The following is a 19940-nucleotide window of genomic DNA, read 5'->3' on the forward strand; positions in this document are numbered from 1 at the left end:
CTATAGTTTTCGTAATACGTTGCGTAATTGACGTCCGAGTCTCGGTGATGGTATCCAGGGAAGCCGTCGTCCTAAACGGGGCACGAATAATGGATGGTCGTCTTCGTCGACTTCGTATGCGTCTCCGTAAGAGAGGTCCTCACCTGATCCTCGTCCCAGACGCGGAGTAAATTGAGGCTGTCTCTTGTCACTAGCTGAAATTATTTTTGTTTGTTATAATTATAAGAAAAATTAGAGAATTACTGTATTAAATTTTTAAAATTGCGGAGCCATAAGTTAATAGACTTTAATGTAAACATTGAAAATAAGAAATTGTTTATAACATTAAAATTCTCTAGAAATTTTCAAATAAAATTATACGGGAGTAATTTAGAGAGAACTAGAAGAAAGACTGACATTTTGTTTAAATAGAATTTATTTTTAATTTAAATTTAATGAAAAACGTATAGGTTTAATAAGGTTTTATTCCATGTCTAAATAATCATAAAATTTTGGGTCAATTGAAAAATAACTTTGGCTTGAGCCAAATTTTTTGGAATTTTTGAGCTTACCGTTTGAAAATTTGATTTAAACGGAAAGTACAAAAATGTTATATTACATACAGAAAATTCTTTTCTTTTATAAAAATGATGAATGATAAAAACGTTAGGAAATTATAAAAGATCGATATATTGATGCAATCGGATTGAATGACGACTATAATCCCCTTATTTGAATAGAAGTTTAAAATGTCATGCAGAAATAGGGGAGACCGGGGCAAATCGTTAGACCTTTTTTTCTTTTGTGTCTCCTGAGTCCTATATTAATTAAAAAAAAAAAATATATATGAGCCGGTTTGAAAAGTTGAACCTTTCCCTTCACAATGCCGATATAAATAGAACATGCAAATGTACTTGCTTTAAAGTATAAAAATGTCCACCAATGTCAAGAATTAAGAATAGCCTCAAGCCCGGGGTAATTCGTAACTAGTCCGGGAATATTCCGAAATTTGTATTTTAAGTTGAAAGTCTGTAAAAAAGCTGTTGTTAAGACTTTCTTTTATTTAAAAAAGGATGTAGGTATACAAAAAACAAATGCAAACAAGGGAAACTTAGAAACAAGGGATCGAATAGCCAGCCAAAGCGTTTCCAGTAAGTGAACAAGCGCGCTCCTACATATCTCAATAATGCGACCGCAAAGCTGCAAAGGGCAGCACTTGGCCATCGCGACTGTCAATATCACAAGTGAAAATAGAAGCCGGCATTCAAGAGATTGGGGAAGAGAATTGCGGAACTCTTAGATTTTGGCTAACATAACGTGCATGGAGAGATCAAGCGACTCGCGAGTGCAATATGCTCGCACTACTTGCCTGATTCAATAAAAAGGAATGTGTATTAAGTTGCCCCATCCAGAGATGGAAGAGAATAGTATGCAGACTGAGAGCACAGGATCAATCGACTAGGAAAGTTATTTCACTAGCAAAATAAAAATTAATTGCGTTATTTGTCGTATTCGAGACGGTAAGTTTTCTTGAATACTTCAAGTGCTTGAAATCTAGAAACGAACACCTAGCTGAGAAACTGTAAAAGTTCAACAGATCTAGTTTGTGTATAAAGTATGGTCAGAAAGGGCATCTTGATAAAAGCTATATTAACCGAGTTTTGTTTTCTGCAGAGGAAATGGCAACAGTAGGGACACTGAATGTGCTGCTAGCAGTGACGGATATCCAGTTTTCCATAAAGTATTTTGGGATGTAGAATAGAGAAATGAGATTGTATCAACTAAATCTTAATCATTGTGAGGCAACACAGGGCTTCTTGATGCAAACTTTTTGCGAATAGGATGCGTATGTGGCAATTCTATGCGAACAGTACAGAATTTGGATACTATTTAGGCATTAGGTGAATACTATTTAGCCATCAGGGTCTACTCTAGTAGAGCAGTAATATTAGTCTACGTCTATGGAAAATAACCATTCCAGCAAAGAATGACTGTTTATACTTATAGTTGTTACGGTCCATTAAGTGCATCAATAAAAAAATTTTAAGACTTCTTGAATCAACTGGTTTGTAATTGCAAATTTAATCTTTATCAATAACAATCTGCTGAAAAGAGTGCTACGCAAGGAGTTGATGATCAATATATTCATAGTGACCATCATCCGGTAGAAGGTACAGGCATCGAGGTAGGGAGTTGGAACAAATTATCTCAAAGGACTAAGTTAGCTGGAAAATTTGGACTTTTAACGAGGCAATATTTCGTTTCATAATGAGAGAAGTCAATTAAGAGGAGCAAATATTAGAACGCGCTAAGTGATGAAGATCGTCACTAAGTCATGCGATGCGCCTATAGTTAGGAAAATAGTCAACAATAGGCGTCCATCGGTTTATTGGTAGAAAAAGGAGATTGCTGAGTTGTGCAAGAATGTCTTCGTGTGAGAGACTGTGTCTGCGATTGAAAGGTAGTAATACCTTCTCAACTCTTCGTCATCAATACAGAGACACTCGCCGAAATTTTACATTGTCAATCAAGGCTTCTGGCGTTTCAACCGAGAACTCCGCGTTGACGGTAGCGCAATTCCGTCGTGGACAAAATTAGAACTAATAGGCGTAAAAAGTGACACATTGATGATAAGATGTTGTTGTGCATGTCATTTTGTTATTATGTGTTTTATTATAAAAATATGATTAGTCTTGTATTTACCAAATTTGTAAAAATGGACCACAAGTAAAGTTTCTTTGAATTTTATACAAAAAAGCACATTTTTTTACTCCTTTCAATAGCTGTCCAATAGCTGTGTTTTTCTGTCTGAATAGGCTTCACTTTACATGCTTTTTACGATTATTTACTAACTGTTAGGCAGAAAAAGGATAGTCAAGGTTCATTTTTACAAGTATTTTAAAGCGATTTTTTTATTTTATTTTATCTAAACTCTCTTTATTTACAAATGCCACGGTAAAAACTTTTATGTGTGATTTCTTGCTTATGACGTCACGACTTTAATATCACCGCGATGAGTAGACAGGTGCTTTAAGTTAGAATCTAAAGTCAGTTTAAAAATATTTGAACTTCTATAATTAACTTTAAATACATACGAGTAAGTATTTGAACTGAAGGAATTTAATTTTCTAATTTTATGTAATCTTTTTTTAAATAACATTTCAAATATTTAACTTAAATACATATTTGAATTAGAGAAATTTAATTTTATATTTTAAATATTTTATGTATTTTTTAATCTACATATTTAAGTAGTACTTTAATTAGTTCAAGTATTTGCATATTTAAATACATAAGTAAATATTTGACAAAATTTCAACTTCATCAACTTAAAAAATTTAGTCAACAACTTTCTTTGCACATAAAACCAATAATAAAAGAATTATTAAAGTTTTATACGAGCAAAAGAACATGCAAGTTTAAATCTTTAGATGATGCTTAAATCTTAAAGTGACGGCCGAATTCATTTGACATCAGTATTACAGATTTTTCTTTGACGAAAAATTGAGCCACACGCGATCGCAAAAGGTAAGAGGAATAGTGCTAATTGTAAGACCAAGCGAGCAGATTCTTTATCAAATGTACTCATGAATACATTATCTATTTTTGTCTTCGATTTCAACGCCATTTAAAGCAAGCTCTCTCAACTAGCACGTTACACAATTGCTAGCTGTTCTGTTTTATTCTTCGCACCAATTCCGTACGCCAATTTATATAAAAAATTTTCAGACACATATTTTTTTATACTAATGCTTCTAGGATTATTCTGCAAATACCGTCTTGTTCTTTCGTTCTAATTCACATCACAAGGACCCTATTACTTGTTTCACAGAGTACAAAATAAAAATTGAAACTTTTATATGGGACACACGTTGTCACGAGTCGATTGAAGAAGCCGATATTTAAACTAAACTTTTTTAATCTATTTTTGTTTTTCGTTAATTAAATTATTGCTTCCGCAATATATTTTTGTCACTTTTTTAACTGTAAAAAAAGGATTTTGAAATCTGTAAAATTAATTAAAAGATTAGCGTGTTCAAAAATAATTGCGTACAGAAATCGCGGTCCAGTATCGCCTTAATACTGCCTAGTGATGAATCGCTTAAAAAAATTTTGATTCTCACCCGGAATTGTGATGACCGCCCAACGCACGCCATCTAACGCGTTCGCAAGGATCTCGATCTCGGAACTCAATTCCTGTTTCTCATCTGACTTGTATCGCTTTCCTAAACGCGGGCCGAACCACATGCCGCTGGCGATATCCTGCGAGGTGCGCTTGATACATTTGCCGTCGATACAGGAACCAAAATCGTTGCTCGGAGATCTACTCTCACTCGATCCGCCGTTAGAGCCAATTTCCCTTGATTCTGTAAACACGCGGTTAATAAATAAAATTAGGATTTCTTGGGTATTACATTTATTTTTAAAATAATAAAAATTATATATTGTTCTAAACTACATTTGAAAATAATGCAAAAATATTTAGCAGCGGTTTCTTTATTTGAATAAAAAATTACTTTAACAAGAAATAAACGTGTACTGTAATGGAAATGTATTAAGAAGTATTAACAAAAATAAGAATTTTTTATAAAAATACTATAAACCTAGGTTTCTATATTGCTATTTTTGCGTTTTCCGCTACACTAGAGTCTAAAATCTCATTGTCACGTTATATTTTTAAATAGAAAACAAATTTTTTAACTCAAAATATATAAAATCAATAAATAAGATCCGAATAAAAAATATTTTATTTTTAAATAATTATAATTGTTTAAAGAAATTGTATTCCAAAAATTTGCAAAAATGACTACTTTGAATTAAAAAATCTCAAATTTTTAAATTTAAATTTGAAGTAAAGATCAGTGTTTTATTTGTCTCTTTGTACTAATAAAAGAAATAGAAAACTTTTTGAAGTGTTCTGACTCTTTGATATTTCGAATGTCTAAATATGCCTCTTACATGATTCTTCGTAAAACGCCCATACAGCACCAAAAGATTGTAGAAATATTGCATAAACCTTACAATAAAACATTGTAATATTAAATAGAAGTTGTGAAATACTTTTGCAATGCTACTGTAAGCTTACGGCAACGTTGAAATGTCCGCTCTTAGAAATATTACGATGTAAGGTTACAATAATGTTATGGCAATGTGTATGTTATATTGAACGCGTTGCTACAAATATGCAAAATGCTTTAAATTTAATGAATATACTTTGAAACTAATATAACATATAAAAACATATAAGAAAGGTAAGAAAAATAAATATATATTTATTTAGTAGAAGAACCACTAACTTAACATTTTTTTATTAATTAAATATTTATATAGGAGAGATCGGGAGGTGCCGATTTTAAGAAAATATCAAAAATGACTAGTGAAATCATTTGCTGTTTCTTTGACTATTGACTGATTTATCATCAAATTTATTGTATTTTAGATTTATTGTTTAAGGTTAATTATAGTATATTATCATTGATTTTTGTACAAAGTTATTTATAAGTGTCAAAGTCAAAGAAGAACGTTTTACCCCTTGGGGGTTAGTTGTTACTGCACTGGGGTAATGTGTTACCAAAAGATATAAAGTCATTTAAAAAAAAAAAATTTTTTTAATAAATTAAAACACGTGAATTATATTTATAATTAGTATTTAATGAAGTAACGAGACAATCAAGTACATTAAAGCTAAACAACTGATATTTATATTTAATTATGTTAACAATCATAGAATTTATAATAATTATAAACCACATCTAAAACTACATTTTATCTCATTTTTTTGTTATAAACATTTGTATTTATGAAATCAGTGCTTTGAAATAATCTTTACGATCCTTTTAAATAATAAATTTAAAAATCTAATCTAAATAATAATGAAATAAAAAAATGATTAACCTTTTAGAAAAACAATATTAAGATAATCTTTGTGATCGTTTTACGTACCTAATTTAAATAATAATAAAATAAAAAAATAATCAGCCTTTTAGAAGAACAATAAAAAATTAAATATTAAAAAGTGAAAAAAAAGCAAAAATAAGAAAATTTTATAAAAATAAAAAATTTTTTAACTATAAAAACGCGCTACTGGATAAGAAAAGCAAGGCAAAAAATTGACAGAACTAATGCAATAAATGTAACACTTGTAAGATATGCGTTATAAAAATAATTAGAAGTAAGTTACAGATTAAATTTCTTTAACATTAAAGTAACATTGTAAGTTATTATAATTTTCTAAGTTATTATTATACTTTACAACATTTGATTATATTTAAATATCTAACAGCGTCAAGTTTTTGTAGTTTAAAAATTTTTTATTTTAATAAAATTTTCTCATTTCTGCTTTCACTTTAATTTTTTGAGATTAAATGTTGAATATTTTATTAAAACTTTTTCTGTCTTTTGTTATATGTCCGCATCCTATAACAAAATGAGAATCGATGTAGACAATTGCACATATGCGACAGGGCAAATTTTTCCAGGGTAACAACGTACCTCAAATAGCGGTAACAACTAGCCCCATTCGACACATGTAACATCTTGATACATTGTTTTGCCTACATATTAAAATAGACGAATAAACACTAGTATATCATATTTCTGAATGTATATCTATCTACATAAATACAATAAATAATAAGAACTACCTTAAATAAGCAAAATAGACCAAAAAATTACGATAGACAAATATTTACTTGATGCATTTATTTGATGCACAAGCATGTCTTTACACAGACCGCAGCGTAGGTTAAGTTAAACACTACTAATTGTAAAATGATTGCCGCAGTGACGTGATCGGTTGTTGTTTCGTGACGTACTTAGAACATATCGCTATCTCTTTTTATTTTGAAATTATAACCGTAACAACGTACCCCGGGAACATCTTACCCCGGTCTCTCCTGCCGTAAGTAAATATTTTATTGGCAGTAAATTTAATAATTTAATATAAACGAAATGTGCATCATGGATTAACGATGCTTGTATTTCCCCGATGTGGAATTCGAAACAACATAGCTCAAAGAAGAAATTTTCTATTGCCGAACGGCGATAAAATATTTCAAGTCGTTCAACACTTTTCAGAAACATCATACCTCGTACGTACAAAAATTTAAGGAAAGACGTCATAAATAAAACACATACAGATATAGCAAAAGGTAATTGATTTCTATTATTTTTTTGTTAAGGAAAGTCGCTAATGCTTGTATGCTTTCTTAAAAGAAAGCACTCTTTTATTTCGGAAACTAAATATTGCACTGCTTTAATAAAGGAGAAGAGAGTATTATGGCTACTGTAGACATTATGGCTACCCCCATTATATCCATAATTAAGTGTCAAATTCAAATAATTGTTTATAAAATTATACAATTAGTAGTCCGTCGTTTCTAATGACGCTAATATGCCAATACATAGCTAACAATTATTATAAGACATTTTTACTTTCGAGCACTTCTAAACGTTTTCAAAGTATATTTTAACACTTAATTTCACATACTTTCTCATTGTTTATAAACTTGAACATATTATCACAAGAATGTATGTACATTCGACTGTTTTTTTGTCACTTAACTTTTTGTTTGACTGTACACACTTCTGCAGAGTTAAACAAAAACATACAATTTTGTTAATATGGTTTTTTAAACAAAATTTTTCTATAAATAATATGACTTTTTAAACAAAATATTTCTTGGATAAATCGATTATTATTCTAAAGACCAATGTTCAGAAACATTAGAAATCTTATTTTATATTTATTGTTTGAAGTTCAACAGAGATAAAATAATATTTCTCACGATATCTCTAAAGTCTTTTTCCGTAGGGAAATTTTAAATGTAGAAATAACGGTTCTAAATAACGGAAAACTAAAAATATATAATTTTATAAGAAAATATTGTGTTTTTTTTAACTAATCCAATTTTTAAAAAATTATTTTTGGGCTAGCCATATTACCACTACTTTTTTTCTTCTACCTATTATACCGTGCGTCGCATTTTTATAAATCATGTCTTAAGTAATAAATATTTCATTATTTTAAGTTTAGAATTTGTTAAACAAAACTGTGACGAATATAATCGTTCCAGTTTCAATATAAAATATTGATTATAAACAAAGTTATTCAATAAAGTAAAAATGGTTGACATATTACCCTCTTTTCCTCTACTGCATTAATAAAACACTGTTCAAATAATTAAAAAAATAAAAACCCATAATTTATGCATTTATGACTTTTTTCTATGAAAAATCTATTAACAATAAATTCTTGAAAAGTAAGTATAAAATTAATTTTGTGTATACATGGTCTGTCCTAAAAGTTTTCAAAATAAAATTCTCCAGCGAACCAGAAGGGCTAAAACGATGCGGTTTTTGGCGGGAAATGTGGTAGAGAGTCTTAGGTAACGAATGCAATTTGTCTCAGTCGCTACCGGGCAGTAACAAAGTGATGATCGCATTTCGTGTGTAGTGTGTTTTGATGACGCGTCGAGATTTAAGATGCAGCGATACGCAATCAAATTTTTTGTATTTTAAACTTACAAAATCGGGTTCTGAGACGGTAAGCTTGATTCAGGAAGCTTCATGGAGGAAGCCATGTACCAGCCAAGCATTTACGAGTGGTACAAGATGTTCCTGGAGGGCCGAGAAAACCTTGACACTGAGCGCTTTGGGCGTCCGTCAACGTCCCAAACGGATAAAAATATGGAGAAACTGCAAAAAGTTTTGAATCTTCTGCTATCATTTTTACACCCAGACGTCAATCCCCGTTTAAAAAGCCCCGAATCAGGCTCACCGTCTCAAAGCCTGATTTTTGGAGTTCAACGTAAAATTTGATTGCGTATATCGCTGTTCGATTAACCGCTGCATCTTGAATCTCGACGCATCATCAAACACACTACGTGCGAAATGCGATCCTCACTTTGTTACTGCCCGGAGGCAACTGACAAGGAAGGTTTGCATCCAGAAATTCAAAAAAGTCTAAAATTTTGTGTACAATTATGAGCTAAAAGGTTGCAACACATTTGCTTCGATAGTTTTTGGAATGTAGACTTGCTCATCGATCGACGAACTTAATTGGTTAAATCCACAGGTAAGAACCAATTACGTTCGCCGATCGATGAGCAATTCTACATTCCAAAAACCATCAAAGAAAATGTGTTGCAACCTTTTAGCTCATGGCTGTACACACATAGAGGAGTCCATCCATAACACAAAAATATTTTTTGTTCGTGCCCAATTTCAGTTTAAGGGTGAAACAGCCCTTTCAAGAAAATCGGTTTTTTTCTTTTGGAGCGTATACCGTGAAAACTAAAAGAGATAGAGAAAAATGTTCTAAATGAAAGTTGAATAGCTCGAAGAGTACTTCATAACAACAACAAAAAATTTTTTTTTTAATTTTTTCATACATTTCTCCCACCATTTACCCCTTTTTTTCAAAATTTTTATTTCTTTTTATAAACAAAATAAAATTTATTTTATTACAAATTTAACGGTATATGATAAAGTTATGGTGCGACATTGGTAGAACAATTATGTTTTCTCCATTCAAATGAAATAAAATAATTTTTAAAATAAAATTTTTGAAATAAAATAATTTTAATAGCTTATATTATGAACTGTTTCTCTCTCTTATAAACTTTTACATCAAATTATATTATAGAATGTTATAAAACTTCCAAATCTGGAAATTTAAGTTTACGTGATATTACTATTTTTTATTCAACTTAGAACTGTGTTTTAAAATCTTAAATTTAAAATGTTTTATTCGATACGCAGTTTTGTAAACATGAAAAGGTACATAAAATCACTCATAATAAATATCAGCACTAAGATCTAGCTATGACCTGTAAAACATTTCGTTTATTATATTGAATTATTAACTTTGAATACTACCAATACAATATTTACTTACAGTACATAAGTATTTACTTATGTACTGTATATAATGTACTAATAAAAAAATAATAGTCAAATTAGTGGTTTTTGTACTAATTAAATATATATTTATATTTGGGACAATATTTAAACAAATAATTATTAAAATTTAGTAATTTTTTTCTCAGTGTATAAAGTATCTAGATCTATGATCGCTGCTTGATCCAACTTTAGATTTGAGCATTCGAAATTTACAAAAAATTTTGCGATTTTAACTCAACCCGACCCGATTTCAACTTCGGGTACTCGTAAGTTTCGGGTATCCGAACATTAAGAACTTTCGGATCCCGACTCGATCCCGAGAAAAAATTCCCGACACAACCCAAACCCGAAATCTCAGGTACGTACACACCTTCAATAATTAGGTAACAAGGGAATACTTTTTATTAACTCAAGATGTTTAAAATTAAAAATTGATGTGTGTCATTATATATTTCGAACACATGCGCAGAAGCCCCCTTCTTTACAACACTATATAATATTTTAACTTTAGACAGAGTATATAGAGATAACTTATATAAGATAACTTATAAAAAAGTTACACTCACACACTATATGGGTCCCATTCACCCCAACAAAACTATACTGCCGTGCAGTTTGAATTTCAGTTGACCAATAAAATTGATCAACCATATTAATCGAAAAAAAAAAGATTTTCAACTTTTTTTACACTCTAGTCTGAACCTCCTATCCCTGTATTTTATTTTTACATAGCAATCGTTCGAAATATCGTAAAGGATCTCCCAGACCCCCTAGTATATTTAAGGGTTAAGGCACTTGACTCCACACCCGAGAACTCCGCGTTGACGATAGCGACATTCCGTCGCAGACAAAATTATAATTAATAAACGTGAAATGTGATAGATTGACGATGAGATGTTGTTGTGCATGTCACTTTATTATTATGTGTTTTATTGTGAAAATATGACTTGTTTCGTATTTACCAAATTCATAAATGTGGACCGCAAGTAAAGTTTCTTTGAATTTTATACATAAAAGCACATTTTTCACTCCTTTTAATAGCTATTCGAATGTTTTCTTAAAGGGGGGCGTCATTTTACGTACTTTTTACGACTATTTACTGATTGCTAGGCAAAAAAAGGATAGTCTTGACCCATTTTTACAAGTGTTTTAAAGCCATCTAATTAGTCTGCTTTATCCAAATTGACTTTATTTAGAAATGGCACGTCGGACAAAATTACATGTCATTTCACGCAATTTTACGCTTCTGACGCCACGACTTTAATATGGCCGCGGTGAGAAGTCAGGAGCCTGAAGCAACATTGACAACGACGAATTGGATAGGTGACTGTTTTTGTGATAGTAAAAGTTAAGCCAAAATATAGCGTAAAGCAAGCGCAAATTAGGCATAAATTGAAACATAGATAAAGCATATAAATTAAAGTAATAAAAGCGTAATCAAACTTTTTAAGAAGCGTAATTTCCCAAGTAGAATAAGTCAAAATCATATTAAAGTGAATTGTGATTGATCAAAGTGACTTAATAGTTATTTTGTAATCATTCTGATATCATTTTGATATCGTTTTGATGGCTTTTTTGTTCTAACATATTCATAAAACAAGATTGACTATATCGAAAGCGGATCTTACAAGGAAAGGCCGCAACCAGTGCATCACCGATTTTAATAAAATTTTATGAGTATGTAGTATTCACTCAAACATTTATTAGAGTAAAACCGTAAATTGCAAAAATTAGGCATTCTTGAGAAAATGACGATTAAATATTTCCAGCACTTTTAATACCGTCACAGAAGAACGATACTATAAGACTTTACTATAGGTCTATATAAAAATAAGTGTTTTTATAAATCGTTATACATACAACGATCGCCGAGTTTTTTTTTTTTAGACTTTGTTGTGTGGGTTAGCTTATATGTAAAACTCCTTGTCTAACGGAAAAATAGCTAATAACAACACAGTCTTGACACAGTCTTTCGAATTAGATGTTTTTTTCACAAATGTCTTTTTTATAAAAGATATTCACGATCATTTATTGACAATATGGATATTCCGAGACCGTCAATGAGCGCTAGTACAAATGAAAAATAACAACAATTCTTCTGTAACTATATAGGTGCTGGAATTATTTAATCATCATTTTTTTCAAGAATGCCTAAATATCGCAATTTACGCAATTTAATAAATATTTGAATAAATACTATACACTCATAAAATTTTATTTAAATCAGTGATGTACATCTGGCGGATTCTCTTTGTTAGTGCTCAATAATAATTTTTTAGGTGAATTTATAAATATTTACAAGATTCTTCAAACTGCGTGCCGCATACTTGCTAGACTTAAAATACAATTTTTAAGAACCCAGAAATGTAATATCACGAAAATTAAATTGCTAAATAACTTAATAAGTTTGATTATTTATAAATATCTCTACGATTCCCCTCTTTTATTTCAAAAGAATTTATTGCAAAAAATGTTATCTCAGTCATGGTTTAAATATAAATTTCTTTGTATTTTGTATAGATATCTTGGCCAGTTTGACCACTAAAACATTTGGCAATATTTATCGCAACAATTAATGATGTTAATCTTTTTGTTCTACTTGTAATAGATTTCTAGTATCGACATTAAAAAGATAATGTGTAAGTGTACGTATTTTCCAATATTTTTTTTTCAATAATTGAAAATTCGAAACTTCTTTTGTAAAAGCTTCTTTAAGTAATTTGTGATCTATCTTCTAATTGAAGCAAGTGCAAGCATTCACATCTATCTACTTCAAACTTCGCGTTTATATTTATATTTTAGCTCTGTCTAACAATTTATTTAAAAAAATATATATTGTAATAAAATATTCTGTGTGTTTTAATCAAAACAAAATGTTTTAATTTATGTTTGTGATGGTTTAGATTACTATCCCTGTTCCTGTTCGACCATTATATAATGCCGTCACGTTTTATAAATCACGTTCTAAGTAATAAATATTACATAACTTGGAGTTTAGAATCTATTAAACAACGTTTTGATCAGTATAATTGTTAAGTTTCAATATGTAATTTTGATTATTAACAAAGTTGTTAAATGAAATGTAAATGAGTCCCTGTAATATCACCTTTTTTTCTATGAATATTAACAAATTAATAAAAATAGATGTACATTTTTAATAATTACGTGCTGTATTAAAATCGGTATTACCGTATTCACCAGAAGCGCGAGACCCCAAGCAGAGCAGCATGGCCATAATGCAGACGATAGTTGCACGATTAACGGAATTCCTGGTGACGATCATCTCGGACACGTCGCTCCTCGACACTCCGCAGCAGTATAATGTTCGACACGACGGTGATCCTTGGGGTTTTATAGAGGTGCGTCGGAGTTAACGTCGTTGCAAGAACGTCGACGTTGTTTTTCGCATCCCCTCTGAGACCAATCACGATCGTCGGCGAGAAACGATTCGTCTTTATTTGAAATCTCGGCTGACTGTCCTACATACGCAATGAGGTTCCTGGATCCAGGTTTCACACCCGAGAGTCTTGGGAATGTCGCTCCCACGCACAGGACCAGCCTCTATCTTCGTTCTCGGAAAAAAACTTGAGCTATTCATTAATTCTTTCGGTTTCAGTGAATGAAACTGTCGTATCGATTTCTTTGTGCGCAAAAATAGAAACGTGTATTTTATGTTAAATTATAAAAGAATTCAGTTTAATTTTATCGCATAATAATTCCAACTTTCTAACATTTTATTAATAAAAAGAAAAACAGTCACATTACTTTTATATAGTTTTATAAATTTTTACTTTTATTTTTTGTTATACTTGATCGTTGTACATTAACTAATTTAATGTGTAAATTAATTTATAGTGAAGAAATACTAATATTATGTTTTACTATTGAAAGCAGAGATAATAGTTGTAAAAAAGAAACTTTTAAATATTTTAATTGATACAATATAAATTAGTGTACATACTTCATATGTTGTTTTTTTTTACAAGCATTTGACATGCAAATTCTGTACTTTAAAAAAATTTTGTAATCATATGTATTATCTTTTTTATTACCGAACCAATTTTGTTTAAGGATATAATTAGGGAGAACAATTAAGTTGCATTATAATTCAAATCACGCATATGTTTTGAAAATTTATAAAATTAATTTGAGTCAATTGTAAACAACATATAAATATATCTTTTTTTTTATAGATCTTGTTTTTTTTATGCGTATTTTTCATACCCCACGTGGCGTAACAAATGACTGCGGCCGCCTGAACGAACGATTAATCTTGGATTTAACTTGTCGATTGCCAGGCTTAATTCGGCGATCAATGAGTTCGCATTCTTTGCGCTCTCTCTCTATAAAAGTGTTGGATTGGTCGTGCGAACTGCCATTACCCTAGAATTGTGTTGTGCTCTCGGAAATGTGGTAAACGTACATATTTATTACAATATATGAAACACACATAAACACAAATGTTAACAATATATATTGTTATTAACATTAATATATTATTTTTATTCAGTTTGTGCTTGTAACATAAAGTGCATGTGTAAAACATTGGAAACTTAATCCTTAACGTTATACGTCAGTAAAGTATTATGATGATCACATCGTGTCACAATAACCCCAGCTGAAAATTTTATTAATATATGTAAATTTTTAATTAAATTCGTAATGATCATTTACATTAAATGTAAATAGCTACTACAAAACACGATTTTACATAAAAATAAAAAGTAAACTAAAAATTGAGTACTTTTTTAACTAATAAAAGAATTGTGTTCTAATAAACTAATAAAAGAATACAAAAATTTTACATAACATTCAAGCGTAAAAGTGTAGAACAATCTATGAAATTTTTATATTTTTGGTAATACTTTGAAATATGACCAATCTATAACCTTAATACGTTGTTTTTACAAGTTATTAAATCAAATACAAGTTAATCAACTTACAAGGCTTGAAACTATTGCAATTGTGCATGTCTTTTGAGAATATACACAGAAAAAACAAATTAGTATCAAATCAACAATTTATTGTTTCATATATAAGCAAATATATAAAATTTTTTTCGAAGAATTTATAATCTTAAACAGATATAATTTGCTTACAAAAAATTTTGTTTTCTCATGTAAGTAAATTAAATATATCTGATGTTTAAGGTTATAAATTCTTCCAAGATTTTACATTCTTGCTTATATATAAAACAATAAATTGTTGATTTATAACAATTGATATTAATTTTTAATTTATACTAATGATTAATATTAATTCTTTTCCTGCGTACTCATGTATCATGCGTACGCAAAAAGTACATTTTATTTAAGACGCGCAATTAGGATGAACAGTTCTACACATGGACGTCATGGTTTTTCAGTGAAATCTAAGTGGGCGAGTCACACTCGTCCTACGCCGACTACGTGAGCCATCGTACTTTTAATACTTGTCAAAGCAAACAAACGCCCGCTTCATACTTTTTTATCACGATACGTATGTGGTAGACATACGATGTAAGAGCACTTGCGTCTGTCGAACCGAACGCTACGAAAATCTTCCCACGTGACAATATTTTTTAATGCTCAACATTTTTTCGATGCTCGACATTTTTTCCTTTATTCATATCGTAAAGATTTGCAATTACAAAAGCAACAATTAAATTTAATTGTACCAATAAATAATGAATAAAGTTTAAGCAATAAAAATGATACATAATATATTATTTAAAAGTATTTTTATTAAAATATTGAATAATATTAATGTAGAAGATATCGAGAAAGAATTATTAATTATAATTGAGGAGAAGGAGATATTACAATTACTGTGAACATTACGGCTATCCCTATCATTTCGCGCACGCGTTATTAAATGATGAATTCTTACAATTGTTTATGAAATTATTCGTTTAGTAGTCTATCGTATTTCAATGGTACTAATGTGTTAATACACAATAACTGACACTTGTTACAAGGCAATTTTACTTTTGAGCACAAACACTTTTTAAACGTACATTTTAGCACTTATTTACACATTCCTCATTGTTTTTGAAGTTGAGCATGTTATCACACATATGTATGTACACTCAAATATTTTTTTGTTATTAAACTTTTTATTTAGTTGTACACATTTCAAATTATGCAAAGTTAAACAATAAAATTAGATTTTGTTAATATGACTTTGAACAAAATTTTTTTATATAGAAATATTTCTTCGCTAAATCTATTATCACTTTAGAAAGCTCTCTAGAGAGCACTCTAGAGGGTGTTTGGAAATTAGAGATATATTTTATCTTTGTTATTTAATGTCAACCTTTAAGTAGTAAGTAGATAGAGTGCTAACAGTCTAATATTTTTAAAGCATGTCCTCACTTGTGTTGTATCACTGTATCGTATCATAATACGTGCTTTTATATAATGATATGTCAAAGTCTTGTTTTCAACTCGTATCCGTATTCTATATTTGTATCTTTTTCTATCTAGTGTGTCGGTCCGACACCCTACGTTCGACGTACATTAATCCGTATCTTAAGTTGCCTGCTGGAGACAATGTCTTTCTCCATACAGTTCTTGTCTACGAAACAACGCGATTAAACCTCTGGAATAAAATGAGCGACGCTAATTTATCAAATGGAAACAAGTTTGGAACAGGATCGAAATATTGCGTCCACACTGACTTATTGTTCGTTCAAGAAAATTAGACAAAAATATAATAAACCTGCGGAAAAATTAGCAGCTATCTAAATTTTTGTATGGACCTTTATTTTGTCGTTCCAAACAGTGTCTCAAAAGTCCCCGTCGATGTAACTAGTGCTTAAAATTTTATAAAAGGTTATAGGTAAAAAATAACAGTTTCTTGCAAATATCTCGAATTCTATTAATTTTACGATAAAAATAATAAGATTTATTATTATTATAAGATTTATAGATTAAGATTTATGTTATTATAAGATTTATAGATTAAGAAATTCTCTATAAAAAATGTTGTATAAGTTCTTTTCGTAGGAGTCACCATTTTTGTGTACTACAGCTTCCAAGTTTAAAGAATCATGCTCCTGAGAGGTAATGTACTTCTTTCCACACCACTTCAAAGAGTATTAGGACGTTTTTTTTTTAATGTAGTCTTTCTCTCTCTCCCGTAAGCTTAATTCATGATGTTTTTATAGAGAAAAAATAAAAAACTAGTTACTGTAGTTTTTTCTTCTTTTTCAAAATTGAGACCTAGCTCAACGTTTATTACTGCTATTTCTTCGATTTCTATAGCTTTCGCGCTAAGAAATCAACAGGATCTATTTCTTCATAATTGTAAACATAACTATCTTTTGTTGTATCTCTTGTATTGGGTCCTTCATTAAGACAAGACTGGCCATGACAATTAGGGTAAAGTTGCCGAAATGGCACCACTTTTGACATAAAGACTTATAACTAAGAAATTACGAGGAATATTTTTATTTTTCTTACGTCATAAAGTAAAATATTTCTTTTTTCATATTTATTTGTTTCCAGAATTTGATGTGTTATCGTAACTTTTTAATGACGATTTTTAATAAGCCTTCAAACAGTGTAGATTAGACAACTAGTCTCCTAAATTGCATCACAGATTAATATTCCGCTTGCTGAGACAAAGTGATACTTTTTCTGCTAGATTTTTCCTTCTTGAACAAAAACGCGTAGATAAACAATTTTATTAATATTGGAGATAAGTACTGTAAACTAAATACAATTTCCGCCAATGTCATTATTTCTATAACTTTTTAATAATATTGCAATGACATTGCTACATTAAAGCAATACTATTACAACATATGCTCTATACTGTTATTATATTTAATTTTATGTAGATAATCGTAATCGAGGCATGTATAGTACAATTTAAGAAACTGAGACATGATGCGATTTAGAAAAGTGAAACATTTTGTAAATGTTATTTATTTAATTTACAAATAAGATCACAAAAGTATGTGAACTTTGTTTAATCTAATTTTAATCAAATTTTAATAATTTTTGATCGTTATAAATTATCAAAATTTAGGTTATTGTACTTTTTTTGCAATCGAGTTACGAAATGTGTCGAAAAATAGTAGCAAAATTACGATTTTTCTATAAATAAAATTAATAACAAATTTTCTATTATCTAACATGTTGAGTGCAATAAAAAATAAAAATCATGCTAGGGTAAATGCACCTATTATCGTGGCCTGCCCTACTACCGTGGTTTTTGGAAAATAGATGATAGCTCGTTAAAAAAAGAGTACCTATAGAAAAAAATTATTTCACATTTAACTTAATCAAAAGTAAAATAAATTAAAATTAAATAAAGATGGAAATATAAATACATTTAATAAATAAATCACATTTAACCACAAAATTAGGTACAATGCGCATGTTGTTGGTATTACCGCGGTATGCTTGTGTAAATGCAATCTATATTCACGTTTCAGTGAAAGTGCGAATGACTTGACATATAAATATACGAAAACTTTAAAAATAAAAAAAACAAGTAATAAAAAAATAATTAAGTCAAAAAACAAGCCAATCTCGAAAAAAAGAAAGAATTACGCTTTCAAAAATGTGGAATCGGCTCTGAACGATATACGTTCAGGAAAATCAATCGCTGAATGCTTAAGAGTCTACGGTATACCAGAGTCTACTTTACGAAATAAAAAATACAACAAATACTCCAAAGAAAGACCAGGACCTTTAACAATTTTAAATGAAAACGAAGAAAATAAAATCATTGAAGGGATAATTGAGTGCTGTGGAAAAGGTTTTCCAGTAACTAAAAAGCAACTGCTTGCGAGTGTTGAGATTATATGTCTAAAGACGAGGAGAAAAAAATTCTTTTAAAAATAACAAGCTTAGGAGGCATTGATTTGAAAACTTTATGAAAAGGCACTCTGAAATTTCAAAAAGATTAGCAGAAAATGTTTCTCTTAATCAAGCCAAAGTTTCAGATCTTGATATACAAAAATGGTTCTTAGAAGTGCATGCGTACTTAAAATCTAAAAATTTATTGGACGTAGATGCATCGAGAGTATTTAATTGTGATGAAACACGTTTGCATATTATTTTTCGTGTATAATTAAATGTATTAGTTTAAATTAAAAAATGTATTAAATTTAAAAAGTTATTTTTTTTAATTTAAATTAAAATTCAAAATTAAAAAATAATGTATTAATATATACCAGATACATGTCAATACAATTATAAAATTATTATTTTATCATTGTTCAGGATTACTTTTAAATCCCAAGCCTTCTCATGTATTAGCTCCAAAAGGCTGTAAGAATGCATCTAATGTTGTAAACAACAATGAAAAAGAAAACATAACAACGTTAGTCACGCCAAAAGCTGCAAGAAATTTTGCACCAACTTTTGTGGTTTTTAAAAAAGCATCTTTATCAGACAATGCAGCTTTAATGGCTCTTCCTAATTTTTCATTTGGATTTTCAGAAAATGGCTGGATGACAGCTATAATTTTTTACGAATACATAGCTAATGTATTTGAACCATGGCTAACGGATCAAAACATTATGCGTCCAATAATTTTTTATTTAGATAGACACATCTCTCATTTGTCACTGGATCTTAGCAAATTTTGTTCTACAAAACAAATAGTTCTTATTGCATTACTACCCAATGCCACACATGTATTGCAACCGTTGGACGTGGCTTTTTTCAAGCCATTAAAAGTGCAGTGGCACAAAGAGTACGAGAAATTTTGTAAAAATTGTTTAACTGTTGGGTATTCATAAATACCAATTTGCTCCACTCCTCAATATGACTTTTAATTCTATGGATGTAACAAAAATTTTAAAAATTGGTTTTAAAAAATGTGGGTTGTTTCCATTTAATTTTAATGCAGTAGATTTGACGAAAGTTTTAAAAAAAAATAAAGATTTAAGTACTGATATTGGTGAATTTGATGATCCACTAACAAATAAGTCACATGATAATCTAATAGCTGTGAATTGTATAGAGAAATTGTTGAGTGAAGAGCAGCTTGTGTCCTTTCAAGCAAATGAAGGTCTTTTCTGGAATGGAGCAAAAAAAGATTGTAATCTTTACAATGTTTGG

General features: G+C 29.8%; 1 protein-coding gene across 1 annotated transcript; it reads right to left on the reverse strand.

The window, feature by feature from the left end:
* LOC105195396 (PBAN-type neuropeptides-like) lies at window positions 1-13165 on the reverse strand. Its single transcript, NM_001304598.1, has 3 exons — window positions 13072-13165; window positions 4104-4346; window positions 1-194 (listed from the first exon to the last, which is right to left on the reverse strand). The coding sequence occupies exons 1-3, from the start codon at window positions 13163-13165 to the stop codon at window positions 1-3; spliced, it is 531 nt and encodes a 176-aa protein (NP_001291527.1).
* Between the last annotated feature and the right edge of the window lie 6775 nt (window positions 13166-19940).

This window comes from Solenopsis invicta, chromosome 14 (assembly GCF_016802725.1).
Source record: "Solenopsis invicta isolate M01_SB chromosome 14, UNIL_Sinv_3.0, whole genome shotgun sequence".
In the NCBI taxonomy this organism is placed as follows: domain Eukaryota; kingdom Metazoa; phylum Arthropoda; class Insecta; order Hymenoptera; family Formicidae; genus Solenopsis; species Solenopsis invicta.

Coding starts and splice junctions, on each gene's coding strand:
- LOC105195396 (NM_001304598.1), bottom strand. CDS start 13,165: ATGATCGTCACCAGGAATTCCGTTAATCGTGCAACTATCGTCTGCATT. Junction 4,347..13,071: donor TCGCGCTTCTGGTGAATACG/GTAATACCGATT, acceptor GCGTGTTTACAG/AATCAAGGGAAATTGGCTCT. Junction 195..4,103: donor GGCGGTCATCACAATTCCGG/GTGAGAATCAAA, acceptor AAATAATTTCAG/CTAGTGACAAGAGACAGCCT.